Below are 17,039 nucleotides of genomic sequence, written 5' to 3'. Positions count from 1 at the left end.
AGTACGCAATCCTAATGTTGGTAATTGTACAGTAGAAACTGTGAAAACGTATGTCCTTTGGCTGCAGAATAAGCCACCACCCTTAAAGCTGCTTAACTTCCATCTTTTAAACTGTTTTCTGCCACAGGGCTTTTCTGTGAGCCTCATTCTTTTAGTAGAAAATCAACATTTTTTTTTCTCCATATTTTGCTTCAACTGATGAGGTTACTTTTGTATTTGATTATCCCCAGTTTTTTCCAACAAAGTTTAGAAAATCAGGTGTGTTTAAATTTTAAGTATTTAGTGTTCCTGGTTTAACATATTGCCCAACCTCCTGCACTTTGGAAAATCCCTGATGATAACAGCCTGTTAGTGATAAACACTAGAATATAAGTGCAACATGAAATAACATAAAACAGTGAGTAATTACATTATATTGCTTGATGGTAATGAATATGTAGTGGAAGTTTCATTGAGGAAAAGAATGTTTGGAAATATGATTCAAGAATAAACAATGGCACAGACTGAGTCACAGTGTTACATGAAAGTCTCAGTCATGGCCTTGCTGTGTTAAACCTGTTTGGTTGGCATGGTAGCTGAAGTTTTCTGTTCTTATGAAACCAGTCTTGGTTTGTTTTAGCTCATATTCATGTGGTGTATCAGAAAGTGAGTCAGTGCTATATATGGATTTTTAAAATTAACTTTATGTTATGATTTCTTAGTCATCTGATTTTAGGCTGATTTGATAAAGGTAGAAATTTGTGTTACCCATAGAAATTTAATTCCTGTGGCTCACCTGTTAATTATTTATTTTATTTTTGCCAGTTTCCAAAGCAGAAAACTGCAAATTTAAAAAAAGGAACAGATCACTTTAAACTTGTTGTTAAGGTGTTGTTTTGTGCTGCATGGTGTTGTTTAAGCCATCATAATGCACGTGGTAGAGGTGTTAAGAACAACAGGTGTGTCAGCTGATGGCTCATTAAAGTAATTTACGGTCAGAGTCAATTATTTCTAGCTTCTGTAGTGAAGAAACGAAACGTCATTGAACTGGCTGCTGGCAAGAGGATGCTCTCAGGGATGAATCTGTTCCTAAAGGGTCCATTCACATCAACACTGTACCAAAGAGTATAATATAACCTCCATTTCTCTCATCTCACTTGATGGAGATCAGCTCATTAGGTTGCCTTAAGGTGGAATTAAAGTTCAGCACCAGAATTCATGCAGTACTAACGCTGCCTCTTCCTATGCACGTATACAGCATTGTTTGTATGGCCCCATTTCTTTTGATGATTCTCCTTCTACTGCTCCATGTTTTTTCAATCAGTAATAAAAATAATAATTATACTAACTATCCCCAACCAGGCAATGTGTGCGTAGACGACCTTCAGTGCAGATTCTCTCCGTTTCCCTCTACAACCTGTGAGGGACATTAGGTAGATTGTAGCACTTTGCTGAGACTGAATTGATGAAGACACAAGCTGTCTGTTTACGATGTGATTACTTACATCCACAAGTCTAACACTAAATGCAAATAGCACATACCAAATATTTACCTACTCCTTCTACCCAAACAGTACTGCTGCAGTGTGTGACCAATGGTGGTACGCCCTTCAAGTAGTACATACACTCCAAGCACTTTGTTAGTAACACTTGTACACCTGCCTATTCATACAATTATCCAATTAACCAATCATGTGGTAGCAGTGAAATGCATGTAATCATGGAGATGCAGGTCCGGAGCTTCAGTTAATGTTCATATCCAACCACAGTGGCTTTGATTGTAGCAGGATTGTCATTGGTTTGAGTATTTTGTGAAACTGCACATACACACACGAGTCTCTAGTTTACTCAGAAAACCAAAAAGCATCCAGTGAGCAGCAGTTCTGTGAACGGAAATACCTTGCTGATAAGAGAGGTCAGACTGGTTGGAGGTGACAGAAAGGCTATAGTAACTCAAGGCAGATGAGTATGAAGGTAAAAAAATGCAAGAGGGTGTGGGATACAATCTAAGAACTTTAATTAGTCACACAAAAACCGAAAAAAATAAATAAATGTGAAACTAAAAGAAATCCAGAACACACATATGTAGTGTTAGGGTTACTTTTAAATTGAAGGTCAGGGGTTAAATATTCCTCGTAGTAGAAAGATTCAGAAAATTTTTAATTTTAATCTAATCTAATCTTTAAACACTATAGACTATTCAAACTTGACTATTTCATTACTCCCATCATGGCCATACCGCACTAGGGTTGGGCATGACGTATTATAACAGGTTTAACTGAAACTTTTGTGCTGCCAAGTTTATGTAACAATGATTTTCATTTTGTTTGATGTTTTCTTTTGACCAATTGCATTAATATGGTTTTAAAAAGAAGTTACCAAGTGGGGAGATCATTAAAACAAGTTTTTTTTTTCATTTTCCATGTCCTGTTTTGTTTCAAGATATCTGCACTTATTTCTTAAAAATCCAAACAAGTCAAAAAATTTGATTTGTAAGAGACACAGGTTGAAGACAGTTTCATTTCACTGGCAATTATAAGATTGTTTTCACAGATATTGTTAAATTATTATACGCATTGGCTGCAGTTTACAAACTATACTTTCATTTTAGCTGTTTACTTGATGTGTGTTTATATCCCATTGATTCTGAGGCAAAATAAAAACACTGTAATGCAACAAACAACATTAGTCAGAACATTTGGTGCAGTATTAAACTTTTACTTCTTGAAAATCTTGGTTACAGAGTCGGCGCTTAGTACTGATGAAGATACAATCAGTCAGTCTAAGTAGTAAAAACTCCTCAACACAGCGTGACAGGTGGGAAAATTACTAGTCACAATGTAATCGCACTTGTCCATCTTGGAAGCTTGAGCAGGACTCTGAGTGCGTCATTAAATACCAGCTAAAGCTTTTACATTTTTGTTTTCGTGTAACTGCACCACAGTGTCGTCATCACACCAATCATCCCTGATGATGTGACAGAAGTACCTTACTTACTTACTACCTTTAGCACTTGGTCTGCCATTAAGAGTGATGAACAATTTTCTTCTACTTTTAATAATCATGATAGCACTCTTTTTAGAGATAAACTTAATGTGATACTGTGCACCGCAGCTTGAGCATACTCTGAGCAGTCGCTGCACTTTAAGGAGACAGGACGATGAGATCATCAGCGTGCACCAGATGGTTAATGAAACTAGCTTGTTTGGCCATTGGTATAAAATCTATTGTACCTTGTGTTGTTGAAAGTTTCTGTAGTTGCCCTCACTGCCACCTTGTTCTTACTTTCTGTTCAGGCCACTTTTGCTGCTCATCATAAAGCACCTCCTGCTGGGAACCAGAGATGAGGAAAAGCAGAGGAGTTGTTTATGAACATCATTATGTTCATGCAGCTTTAACTTTCGTTGTTACTCATTACTTGCATGTAATATGTAAAATACCAGTTTATTGATGAAGTTGTTACACCTGCTGCTCTGAACAGGTATTTAATAAACGTCAGATATTTGTGACGTGTGACAGATTGCTCTACATCGCAGTACTTCCTGATTGTGTTGTCAGTGCTATCTTGTTTGCTCAAGGCTGGTTTCAGGAAAAATTAGTCCACAAAAATCCAGCTCTGCAACATTCTGCTGAGTTTCCGTGCAGGAACTGAAAAGTAACAGCAGATTTACGGCATCTTCTAGTGTTTCTCTTTCTGTTTTATCTCACTTTGTCTCTCAGTTGCCCTGAGAGTATAGCATAACTTCCATTTCCGGTCTTGGCGAACCTGTCAGCGTCATTAATGGCATCTGTAAGCCAGATCTACCCACATGTGTTTCAGAATTTATTCATTGATGCAAACAAATGGGAAACCACACAAAAAAAAAAAAAACTACACAAAGCTGTCAGGTCAATGGGAACAAATTATGTAAAACATTTTATTGAAGCAGTTTTAGAGAGGTGTTGATTCAGCTGATCGTTTTGGACGATGTAGTTTGTGCTGCTGATGAATTGCATTATACGAAAAAGTGTTTCTATTATTTAGCCAACTCTCATTGATATAAATGGAGTACAAGGAAAAGACAAAAAAAAAAAAAAGACATTATACAGATGTTAGACGTCCAGGTGTGATGTACAATATAACTGAAAGACCTTTCTGTATGATGTGCAGGTCAATGGCACCACAAACTGCAGCCTCCAAAATGATCATAATGTTGAATTAACACACGAACTGAACGTTGTAATCTTCATGAAGGGTTAGTTATAACAGGACTGTAGTGTTACACTGCATTGGTTTTTAGCTAGGTGTACTTATTAACCTGCCAGCGGAGCGTGGTGCTAAACATTAGTTCCTCCATGCAGACTTCTCTTTTTTTTTCTAAAGCCCATGTCACACAGCACTTGTTGACTTTTGTGAAGGGTAAATAAATTGTTCCAGCACATCCGTGTTGTCAAGGACCAGAGAGGTGTTTACTTAAGAGCAGCAAGGCTTGAGAGAAGTCGCCATCAAATGTGAGGACAAAAGACCTGGCTAAATCTTTATGGTAGTCATTAACAGTTAAGAGCGTTAACGGAATTGACTTAAGCTTTTGTCTGTATCTGAAATGTTCTAAAATGACTTTAAAACATGAGTGAACTCAACGGTCCTTTTTCTCTCTGAATGGCAAGTTACTTAAACTTAGTGCACACTGCTTTACTCTGCTGTTCATTACTTAAAACAAGAATACATTTATCTGTAAAAAGTACTTTTTACTAAAACTACATTTATTTATTAGTTTTCAACTTCACCATTTGCGGTATGAAGTGGTAGTTAGGTTTCATCTGATCTTCTGTTATCTTTTATTCTTCCATCCATCAGGGTAACTATCTGGTTTTGGATGCAAATGTTACAGCAGTTTGTCTTGAACAAACAGTTTGGCTTAAGGGTTTCACTCTTCAAGTCAGTTTTGAAGACTTTAGGTGTGCTCAGGAATTCTTCTGTTCTGCTTCTTTCTGGTTTTTCACCTTCCTCTTGTTCAGCTGTTGAACTCCTGCTGCTCTTATTGCAGCTCTGCTAATACTATTATGATGAAACCAGCTGCTCCTGCAACTAATACCACTGGTTCCACTACAGATGTGAATCTGCAGTTAAAGTTAATGCGAATAATGCCATCACCAACACTTAAACATTATATATACAGTATAACACTACTGCCTCTGTTATCTAGTGTTAATGGTAAATTGAAATGGTGGTGGGATCCCAATCCAAAAATAAATCTCGACTACTATTACTACTAATGACGTTTATTTAAAGTTGCAAAATGCTACACATAAAATAACAGATTGAAAACCGCAGTTACGAATACAGATGGTGTAAATTAGATTTAAAAAAAAAAAGTAATTCAAATGAATAAGAAAAAGAAAATTATGTTTTATTGGAAGACTCAACCTAGTTTCCTCAAAGAACAAAAGTTATAGAAAAGAAAGAATATATTGGTGATAAACAGGTTTGGCAGCATAGATTCTTCCTGCGTCAGACTCATTACTGTCCGCACGTTACCTGTTTCCTGTAAATTGGCAGATACGCTTCACGTTGCGTCACATTAGGGGAAACATCTAGAGAAATGTGTGTTGTAGGGTTTTGGAAGTGAAGGAAGTATGATTAGTGTCTTAAATAACCGGTAAGGATATGTTGAATTCTGACCATTTTTGACATTGTGCAGATTATGCAGAAATGGGCTGAAACTGAAACCAGTCTGAGTGGCGGAGGCATACAACCATGAGGCGGTAATTCTAGTTTACTGTATGTAATGAGTCATGAAGGTAGCCATTTATCATCATTAGCATTATATAAACAGTTAATAAACGTTTCATAACTCAGCAGACATAAGGACATTTTAAGTGTTAATTAAAGCAATTACAACTTCTCCTGTGAAGACATATGTTATATCAATACATCTTTACTTTACTATATAATTATTCATTATCTGTTTATACAGCAGCTCATCTGGAAATATGTAACAGTCCTTTTTAAGCTTCACATTTCAATCTTGCTCTCTTGGAAGGAATTCTGTTGCAGTCAGTACATATTATTCAGCCATTTACATAAAGTTAATATCCATCAAGCTGTACTGTTGTCATTGCTGGAAAAAAGTTCTTCCCGCATTAATGTTCTTTTATTAGTCGTAGTGCGACATGGTTAAAGAAGCGTGAAGGCCATGAAGTCACACATGCTTTTCATAGCCCAAGTTTTGGGAACACAAACACCTGTGATGTAAAATGGTTGATGTAGTGAATGGACATGAGAGATTTGATAATTTCTCTGATAAGGCTGAGTGACTCAACTCAAACTTTACACAACAGCCAAAATATGACCAAAGTCAACATTGTGTTGTAGCAAGTAGACATAAACACACAATCATCAATCCAACAAAGGGAGATGCATAACAAAATGCAGAAAAGAACACAGGTCATTAAACACAAATCTGATAGCAGTCTGTTTTTTATAGATAAACTCATCCTGTGGCTATTATTACAAACATGTTTAACCACTCATTCTTGTTTATGACTAGTCTGCTTAAAAAGGTTGAATTGTGCAGTTGCTATTGAGGGAAGATATAAGCTCATTCAAGTGTTGTAATGGCACAGAACATGATTTTTTAACAATAGTGCATCTATGTTACATACATAGTTTTGGGTTCAATAGTTAATTTGTTAAGGTCACTGTCAGATGAAGTGTATAAGTATCTGTATTGCGGCCAGCAGCTTGAGTTTGAGCTATTTCTGAAGCACCAGTTGTCTCTGTTTTTAACAAATTTTGAATTTGTTAAAATCATTGGAATCATTGTCTTAAGTTGTAGCTGCCTACTTTCTGTGTTACCTGTCACCATGACCCTCCACCAGCTAAACTTTCCTAAGATCTCAGGCCAGTTTCAGGACCCATAATCCTATATATTGTTATTTTATCTCTTACATCTGGCATCATCTACACCAACCTTATCTCACCTTGATCCATCTCTAAACTTCTTCTTTTCAAAAGTACTTTAAAGACTTCAAAGTACAAAAGTACTTCTTCAAACTTTTCAGTCACTCCACTGCAGTTGACAGAACCTGTAGCCTTAATAAAATTTAAATGGGTAAGTTGTATAGAAATTCACACCCTGAACAGTTGTCATGGAGGAAATAGGAATTAGCTATAGAGACCAAAACTGTTTATTTCTGCTGTAAAGTTGGGCATTTTAACATGGGGAGTCTATGGGGATTGACTTGCTTTTGGAGCCAGCCTCAAACGGCCATTCGGAGAGCTGCAGTTTTTCGTACGTTCGTGCTGGCCTAATCTTTTTAGCCTTGGAGGTTGCTGCTTGGCTAAAACAGCAAGTCATCCTATCTTTTGTTGCTCAACTTTCGTTTTTTTTTTTTGGCCTCCACTTCAGTCGAATGATTCTCTTTAGGGACTTCCTCTTACAGAAGAAACACATGAAGACTTGCTTAAAAAAGTGTTTTGGTTGTGTCCCTATTTCCTTTTCATAGAGGTGCTTGCTTTTTATTGGCTAGGTTCCAAGTTTAATAACAGTGTGTATGTAATTAACCTAAGGTGAAATGGTGGATGACCGAAATGTGATAAACAGAGGAATTCATGAAAAAGGGCTTTGAGAGCCGGACATGCGAGGTTGTCTTTCAACTTTGTTGCCTTTCATGCATGCATCACTCCCTGAGCACAAGATGATCACGTGTCACCTGCCTCTGAATCATTTGCTTCCTTTTGTTGATCTATTGAGTTCCTACCTTTCACAACAGGGGCAAGTAGTGTGATACAGAAGGGACAAAAATTAGCAGGAAATACTTTTATTAGAAAGAAACTAAGATTAAATAAATGACAATACAGTAACTTCTGGTTTAATACATAATTAAAATTACTACTTTAAATAATATAAATATTTAAAATATATTACTTCATTCTTAATTCTATTCTTAAATCACTGTTCCTTCATTCTTCAAGCTCCACAAGTTTCTTCAGATCAGACTTCCACTGCTCTTCGTCCTCTCCCTCCTCCTCTACCTCCACCTCTATCCCGTCCATGGTTTTCTGCAGCTGTTCCTTGATGCGGTTCAGCTCCAGCAGCCCGTCCTGCAGGTCCTTGCACACTTCTCGGATTTTAGCGGCAAACTCTGTCTTGGCGCCCTTCCTCAGCTCCATGGAGTCCTTCGCCAGGAAAAAGACATCCAGAGCCAGGAAGAGACCCGACATAACGCCAGTGGTGATGCTCATCACCTGGGCGGCTTTAGCGGCTCCACCCGCAACACTCAGGACCTGAACGGTATTAATCAGGCTCTCTGTGTTGATCACTAAAGCCTTGCCGGCCCGGCCGCCCTCCTTCATTACATGTTTGACGTTCTGGTTAAGGTGCTTCTTTGAGATGCTTTCAGCGTACTTCTCAAAGTTCCACTCCTCCAGTGTCTCCATCCCTTCCTGTCAGGTAGATAAAGGATGGAAGATTTTACATCAGGGTTGAATTCCCATTTTTTCAATCAAAACTGCAGCTAGGTTTTAGTTTGTGGTTGTTAATTCTTTAGCATAGCTGCCTAAGTACACAGATCATTCACTCTAATTGCTAATTGTTATGATTATGACTGACGAGCTGAAAACCTTACCTGCAAAAACTCCAGACACTCCTTGATGTCGTTCATCTCCTCCTGGTAGTCCTGGATCATCTTCTCCACCTTCTTTCGGTCTGTCTTTGAATGGACTGTGTCTGTGATGTTGGCTGAAGCAGACGCCACCCCACCTGCTGTAGCTACACCAATGCCCACAGCTGTGACGATGAGGGAGGTTCCAGCTGTGAAGGGTGCCAGAATGAGGCCGGTGATAGTTGTGACAGACCCCGCAACACTGGCCAGACCTCCGCCGACACTGGCCGTGACCGTTTTTTTATGAAAGCTGTCGGCTGAATCAGCCAAGGCCAGGAGCTCGAGGATTCGCTGCTGGAGTGAGGCGCCGCGCTGGTTGAAAAAGCGAACAAAAAGACGAGCCGCCATGAAGACACGATCAGCTGCTTGTTCCACCACTCTGAGACAAGGAAACAAGGAAAAGATGTCACAAGAGAAACATTAACATTCCAGTCCAGTATTTTGATACAGCTTAAAAAGTAGTTTTTTTCTGTTGTTATTGGCCAATACTACACTAAAGCCTTGGAAAATAATAATTCTACAAGCAAACTGATAACTTCACTAAATATTTACTTACTCTTCAGCTTCGTCATTCTGGTTTGCCTCATTCCACTCATCCCATCCTAACGGACAGAAAACAAACAATTACAACTACAAAGTTTCAACTGCAACGAACAGGATCACCAATAATTAACAAATTATATCAATATCAAGCATACCTTCTACTGTTCTCCACCACGTCAAAAGCCCTTCTTCATCCTGGAAATGAACAATTGGAATAATTTTGTATATGCAGCATCATGTGATGAAATGTTATAAGTCATAAAAATGAGCATACGTCTAGAGGGTCCAGGACTGTTCCTTCAGCCATTTGCAGCGTCTGAACTTCAACGGCCTCCTACAACAGAGACGTGCCACACACTGTTCACAATTTGTTGGACTGAATTTCTAATGAGCTGTTAGAGAATTATTAGTCTGACAATCCCGCCTTGCTGCCATATAACAGTTTAAGCTCTTGGCCAAAATGATCCTGTATACAACATGGAGGAAAAGTGTTTTCCTTTTCTTTTTCTTTTCCAGAAAAATAAAAAAAGGGTTTCCTTATCACCTCCCAGGGTGAAATACCTCATGTTTAGTCTACAGCAGGCTCCTCAGGCTTGTCCTAATTGGGATAGAATTTATAGTAATAACTTAACTATTGACATTTTGTAATATTAAAAAGAGAAAAAAAATAGGACATCCAAGAACCAGGTGTGACATACACAATCTAGTTCTGGTATGAAGCTACTCCACACAGGCTACTGGCAGAGAGGCCATAGAGGCATATACGGCAACTGCAACCACAAACTGTTCCAGACTGAATCACCAATTTCTGGTAAGGGCACCTACATTTCTGTCTACAGCAAGTCGAATGTAGGCTACAGTGGCTTTAGCAGGTAGATTATTATGACGTACATTTAATTTTCTATTGCACTTAATTATTTGATCACTTAATTGCTAATTTGCTTGTGTTGTCATGCGATAGGAAGATGCACCTGCCAACAGGAAATGAAGATAGATATGGGAAAATCAGCGAGAGAATTCACCTCAGAAACCACAGGCTTCGTGTGATGGTGAGGTTTAAACAGGACACAATTAAGTGGAACAACTCACAGACCAGAGTTAATTTAAATGTATTCCAATGAAAGAACTTCACTGGACGAGAGGTGACATTGGCAAATAAAGGCTATCCTCTAACCACACACCCTTTTCTAAAAAATATGATCCTGTCATCTTTATTTATTTAAGGAGCTCTATGTTTTATTTAGTTAGTTAGATAATAGGATTGTGCAAACACATCTGCGTGCAAGATTGTGTGTTCTTGATGAGCAACAAATGCAATCTGCACTGTGGGGAAAAACTCTACTGCTGCTCAGCTGTAGTCACTTTCAAATCTATTTTCTTAATTAAATTTGGCACTGTTTATGACTGCACTGACACTGTATATTGTGTCTACTTTTCTTTTGGTGATTTCGTATCATTTCATTCTACTTAAATTATTTTAATTCACTGTTATACCTTAATGTAGAGAATGGTCTCAGTGTTCAAAATGTGTTATACACACAAAGCTGCGTTTCATACCAACCTGAGGTATTGTCTGAATGTCCGATGATGCTGTTGCAGAGTCCTGTGGAAAATAAATAACAAACATAACATTACTAAAACACAAAAGTATCTTTCTTCCAGTGCAGAAAATGTAATTTATGTGTTTACACTCAACGCAGTAGCACATGGTAAAGTACCTTTGTTCCGGATCCAAACAGTGCACTGGGCAGAATCCTCTTTATTCTGAAAGTCTGGAGAAGAAATAACGAACACAAATATTATTCTCACATCTTTACATCTCCTTGCAGTAAACGAGCAGTAACTGCAAAGTAGTAACGTATATGTGGATAACTTTTTGTAGCAGTTTTATTTCACATGCTTTATTAACTACTTGACCTCATCCTGCGTTACATACGTACCATAGTTTTTTTCTTTGGTGCCTCCACTGGCTGATTGTTCACCTCACCGCTGGCGTCACCGTCAGTATACCAAATAGACTGGAGAGATTATAGGGTTAGTTCTCTTACTACAGTTTGACATAAAGGTGGGGTTCATACATAGTTCAAAAATGCCTGGAACAAAGTATCAGACAAGGTCACAATCACATCTGTGAGGCTTCAAACTGAGCCAAATTAAGTGACGAGAATATATGTGTAGAAGGTTTATAATTACTTGGAGAAAAGATTTACTACATGCTTGATTGACTGTTTTCTGGAACAAAATGAATAGCTGCTTGTTGTGGTACATTTGGACATTGCGCACCTTGTCAGATGCCTTGCATTCGTCTGGCTAGACAGCATATTTGTGTTGTTACCTCCAAGTATCACCATTAGTATTCATTTCACCTTTTGTACAGCAGTAAAATCAAAAGCACAATGAATAAAGAGTCAGTCACTGTTAATAGCTGTCTTATATTAATAATAATAATAATAATACATTTGGTTTATTAGATCTACCGCAAAAACTTTTGCCTAGGTTCATTTAAGGAATTGGGGAGAAATCATCCAAGACAGTTAGGAGATGTACTTAACGTCTTACATGTCTCTCGATGGTGCCATCATCCAAGCTTTCAGAGCTGGAGGAGTCCTCACGATGAATAGCTTGATTTTCCTGATAAGACATAAGAAACAGTTGGGAGAAAAACTAAAGAGCAGCTCAGTCTTCAAATGTAAAAAAAAGAGAGAAAGCAAGTTTAGTTACCAACATCTTAACAGTTAAAAACTATTTACTCAAACAGATGTGATCAGCTCAAACTTCTTTAGTTGGTGGCAGCTTTTAGCCATTAAAAACTGGGCACTGTAGTTAAGAACACTGGATGAACAAACAATCTCCATCAATATGATCAAAGATTAATGCAATAACACCATGCATCTGGTGTGGGTCATTTCTGAAATCATTTTATCTGATTAAAAACTGAAACAAACATCCCCATTCCTTCCGAAAATCACTGTAACCTAAACCTGTACCTGCGTCTTGGACGAGGGGGCTGTAGTGGGAACCGCAGAGTCTGTCTGACATTCATCTGCTGGCATCTGGATGACAACACAACAGTGGGTAACTAGTTACTATAGACCATACCGACTCTTCAGAAGCAGCTTTCTAAAGGTGAATCCATTTGAAATGTCTCACAAAGCTGTTTATGAACTATGTCCCTTAAGTTAGGCTTTTCTAAGCTGACTTAATATACATTTAGAAAATCTTAAATTGACAAAAGGTAAGAAGTTTATATCTTTTTACAGTACCTGTGTGTAAGACTTGAAGGGGTTCACTTTCTGCATCATCCCTTTGAACATACCGGGGTTCTAAAATAAATACAAAAGTTACACAAACACAGGAAAAAGGTGAAGTGAATACATGTATTCATCACGAGATGAGGTGGGAAAACGGTAAATACAAATGTGTTTACAATCCCACAATGCAACATTTTTTTTTTGGTGTGAAAATCACTGCTGCAGGACTCAACAGCTGACACTGATAACACGAAATGGTGACGATGAGTCAGTGTCTGAAATCACAGTTGTCTGCTCACTATGGAGTAAACTAAGTATAGAATAGCGATCATATAGGGAGTGGTGAATGAGGGACTTAGTTTGGACACTGTCCTTTGGCACCATCTGGTGGTAGCAGAGAGCATGACAGTGGTGAAAGATCACTGAGAAAACAACCATTTCATGTGTACGACATTTTACAAAATGCTGTTCTGATCATTTATAGAGCCAGACACATAAATTGAGCAAACACTCCTATTTGAAGGTCCCTGAATCTGTCACTAGGCATTAACACCTTAGACCAAGTTAAACATCCCATGATGACTCCCAAATCAGCAATGCAAAACATGACTGAACCTTTTTAGAAGGTAAACTTAAATGTCTCTATCTCTTTAAGACCTTCACACTTTCTGTTGAAGAAAGGCCCTGTGTCTTACTGAATGTAATCAGTGCAGACATGAATCTAATCTGAAGGCTACAGGTAGCCATCTATCACAGGTATAAGACAAGAATATAATGTTACAGCTTACTTTTCTTTTGCCCGACTCCTTAATGTTCAGTTGGCTTATTCTTTTTGACATAGTGCTTGTACAGATTTACCTGTTTCTCTGGCAAGTTGTCATTGTCTGCTAAGCTTCCACTGCTAGAGGAAAGGTCATTGTGTAGAGGCTGTGTGTCCTGGAAAGATCACATGCAAGAAAAAAAAAAACGAAGTGAGAAATGTGAAGATGTACAGAGCGATTCATTAGTTCATTTCAAGTCATTGTCATCACTATTACAGCAGGTACCTTTGGCTGTGAGGATTTGAATGGGTTCACTTTCTGCATCATTCCTGCGATCATCCCTGGATTCTAAATAATAAATACATCAGTTGGGCAATTTAAGTCTAAGCATGACATCTTAAACTAATCCCAATACCATATGATCAAGCCACACATTAACAAACGTCAGTGGGACTTTTAGATCAGTGGATTCTGCAGTTGAAGATGGAATATACCTGTTTGGCCTGAAGTTCTTTTCCAGTCTCTTGTGGATCTACACAATCCTGTTGAGGATCACTCTTTGGCACCTACAGCCAAGACAGGAGTTGTGATGAAAAAATAAAACAATCAAATTTTTTTGCAGTATTTTCTGACCTTTAATTCCTTTAAGTAAAGCTGCCTCTTTAGAAAAATTCCATCCCAGGGGAAAAAGGAACAATGGACAAAGAAAATACAAGTAGCAGGTCTTTTAGACTAGACTAGATATAGGCCCCTCACATCTGATTGTTTTGAAAATTGTGTTTTTTGATCCTTTTGAGATTAAAGTAGTCAGTTTAAGAAAATCAATGTAGTGGTGAGGTAACATATGTCATCTTTTTTTTTTTTTTTACTTAATCACTGCATCACAATAACTTATCCATTAGTCCTAATCAAAAGGCTAGCTCTTCAGTCACATCTTTAAATCAGTTTTCCCTGACACTTTGCCATATAAAATTATTTACAGAGGCAGTACCTGTGTGGAAGACTTGAAGGGATTGACCTTCTGAATTACTCCTTTCAACATACCGGGATTCTGAAACAACAACACAAGGTCAGTCTGTGCACTACCAGGTAAAATATATTGGTGTATCTAGAATTAAAATGTTTACATAACTACTTTCACTACTGTTGTGTTTTTGATGTCCTGTGACAACTTAATTCTTAGATGTTTGGTTTAAGTTTAATAACCTGGTGAACATGGAGGATTCTGAAGCTTTTTAGATAGTCTAAATATATGTAGAAGACTCTGGATAAGGGAGATCGAAGTCTCAAATCACAATCTTTTACCCACCTGATTAGAGTCTGAAACCTGTCCCTGTTCCAGAGACTCTGAAGATGGAGCTTTAGAGACCTGTGTAAGAAAAACCAGCTGAGTAGATACCCCATTGTCTCACGCAGATCATCTCATCATAACCATTGTGACTTGCAGACAATGCCGTGGTTACCTGGGAGGTAGATTTGAATGGGTTGACCTTCTGCATAACCCCTTTCAGCATACCAGGGTTCTGAAATACAAGTTTCAAAAGACAAATTTACAATAGCACGTTTCTGTTTCCCATTTTTCTATTGCACGAAACTTAATAAAGAGGTTTCCTGATTTACTTTTTTGAGGAGACGATAGATTTCAATAAACACACACACTGTATATTTTGATATTGATACGTTGTGTTGGTTTTACTGTGAAAAACAAGAGTTTGGCACTTTGTGGGTAACGGTAGGCAAAATGTCTTTCCGCATCAGTGATAAAAATAATTACTGTATAAGTTATATTTGAGTTCCTCTCACCTGTGAGGAGTTTGTTCCCTGTTCTAGTGACTCTGAAGAGGGAGCTTTGCTGACAGTGGAGGCGACCTTAATAAAGCACCAACATTAACCATGTGATCTCATTTGAAGAACTCAAAACTGTTACTGAAACCTCAAAAACATTTTTACCTGTGTGGTAGACTTGAAGGGATTGACCTTCTGCATAACTCCCATCACCCCAGTCCTCTGAAGTTTGTGACAAAATATACATCAGTTGATGAAAATGCACCAGATTCATTGACTATGTCCAAATAGTTATTTCAGATAAACACCATTAATGAACCATGGGAAATTGCCACACATAAGATTTGTAAAAATAACCTCTGACATGATGCGTCAGAGGCAAACCAAAAGAATTAGGTAAGGTCAAGTGGTCAAGATGATATTACAAAGTCATGACTTGTTCTCACCTTGGCCTTTGGGTTTAGCTCATTTGTAACTTCATTGTTGTTTTCCTACAACAAATAATACCAGTCAAAAATGTGAAGAGACTGGCTTGTGGCTGTATTTTTACATTCCAGTGTTAACATTTACCTGCGAGGATGCTGTCATTCCTGCATCCTGCCTGTTCAGGCTGTGTGTGATGGGATTGTCTAGATCCTATAGATGAATAATGGCCTCAATGAATGGCACAAACACACATAAACAAAATATCCCACTAACTTTCACCACTGTCATTGTCTACATACCTCTTTGTTGGGTCTTGGGGGGACTGCTGGAGTTTGTACTGTAGAACCTTTATCTCTTTTGAACATGTTCATGCTAAAATACACGGTGTTTTAAAATATCAGGAGGTGAGAAGAAAAGAAAACATGTCTTTTAATACACATAAACTGCCAACCACAGAGGAAATGGTATGTTTTTCAGCACATTAATGTTTTAAAGCGGTCAAAAGTTGACCACTTCTCTAGATAAACCCACAAACCAAACTCCGTTCAAAAATGTAACAATTTAAGGTACTACGTGCAATGGTGCACTCGAGAAACAAGTCGTTAATTATGTTTTATGTTTTTGTGGAAACCTAGGTTTTACTGAAAACATCGGTTTAAATACTATCCACCAGACAGCACTTTTTTTTTAGTAATAAGATACTTTTTTTGTCGCCTCACTCACTAGCGCCCACCCTTTCCTTGCCCAAGTGTGAACTCGGAGCTAGCTAATGACAGAAGTTAAAATGTATAGGTACAAATGAGTTTTTAGTAAACACGAATTAGACGAATTGAAACCAGTCTTCAAATGAGTGGGGTAACAAGTTATGAAGTCGCTTTCTGCAAAGTGTACATTCGCAGAGAGCAACAACCCTTTAAATATGAAGACATTTGAACGTAGTTTGGCTTGTGTTGGCAGGTGTTGTTCTCACTCCAAAACAACGTCGAATTTAGTGCCGGACAGCAGGCTACATTGTATCGGCTACAACAAAGGAATGTTTGACAACACGAACGCCAGCACCACACAATGAAATGAGCAGGCTGCCTACCTCAGTGTCGAGCCAGGAACAGAAAATGACAACAAAAAAACAAAAACCCACCGGGTTGCAAAGCAACACAAGAGTAAACGAGTTTTTTAAAAGTTGTGCAGCTCAGTCCTTCACTTCCCCTTCAGGACTCAGAGACGTCAAACCGGTTTGGCGACAACTGAGGCGGACCGCATTAGAGTTGGATTACAGAAGTATAATGTGACTTGTTTGCTCTGATTTCAGGGAAAGTTTAAAAAGCGAACAATGAACGGGCAGAGGGCGTTAAAGGGCGAGTGCTCCACATACACCCAGTAGTTTAAGAAACTGCCGCCCTTTGGGAGATCACCTGTGGTACCTGTATTGGGGCGTGCCTTCTTTGCTCTGCGACTTCTTTTGTTCGATTGTTTTTTAAATTATTTGTTTTATTTTTTTATACTCAGGCTTTTACCTATTTCAAACTTTTCATTTAAATTTCCTGTCAAACAATGTATTTAAAATGGTATATTGATAACTTTGATATTTACAAATTTAATAAATGGTTCAAATCGAAACAGTGTGGAAGCAAAAAAAAAAAAAAAAGAA

The 17,039-nt window shown here is 38.1% G+C and overlaps 2 protein-coding genes across 2 annotated transcripts; both read right to left on the bottom strand.

Annotated features, from left to right (window-relative positions):
• Positions 1-7,729: 7,729 nt before the first annotated feature.
• LOC130164015 (apolipoprotein L6-like) lies at positions 7,730-9,230 on the bottom strand. The gene is made up of 3 exons (XM_056368384.1): positions 9,182-9,230; positions 8,590-9,004; positions 7,730-8,407 (listed from the first exon to the last, which is right to left on the bottom strand). Exons 2-3 carry the CDS (start codon positions 8,971-8,973, stop codon positions 7,925-7,927), a joined length of 867 nt encoding a protein of 288 aa, XP_056224359.1. The 5' UTR covers positions 8,974-9,004; positions 9,182-9,230; the 3' UTR covers positions 7,730-7,924.
• Positions 9,231-9,279: 49 nt separating this feature from the next.
• Positions 9,280-16,773, bottom strand: LOC130164014 (uncharacterized). Its single transcript, XM_056368383.1, has 20 exons — positions 16,479-16,773; positions 15,691-15,763; positions 15,536-15,601; positions 15,412-15,456; positions 15,131-15,187; positions 14,984-15,049; positions 14,644-14,703; positions 14,490-14,549; positions 14,172-14,231; positions 13,675-13,746; positions 13,466-13,528; positions 13,278-13,355; positions 12,432-12,491; positions 12,156-12,221; positions 11,728-11,799; positions 11,109-11,186; positions 10,887-10,940; positions 10,730-10,771; positions 9,443-9,502; positions 9,280-9,363 (listed from the first exon to the last, which is right to left on the bottom strand). The coding sequence occupies exons 2-20, from the start codon at positions 15,760-15,762 to the stop codon at positions 9,295-9,297; spliced, it is 1,200 nt and encodes a 399-aa protein (XP_056224358.1). The 5' UTR covers position 15,763; positions 16,479-16,773; the 3' UTR covers positions 9,280-9,294.
• Between the last annotated feature and the right edge of the window lie 266 nt (positions 16,774-17,039).

This window comes from Seriola aureovittata, chromosome 23 (assembly GCF_021018895.1).
Source record: "Seriola aureovittata isolate HTS-2021-v1 ecotype China chromosome 23, ASM2101889v1, whole genome shotgun sequence".
In the NCBI taxonomy this organism is placed as follows: Eukaryota; Metazoa; Chordata; class Actinopteri; order Carangiformes; family Carangidae; genus Seriola; species Seriola aureovittata.
This window is presented reverse-complemented; position numbering and strand designations above follow the sequence as displayed.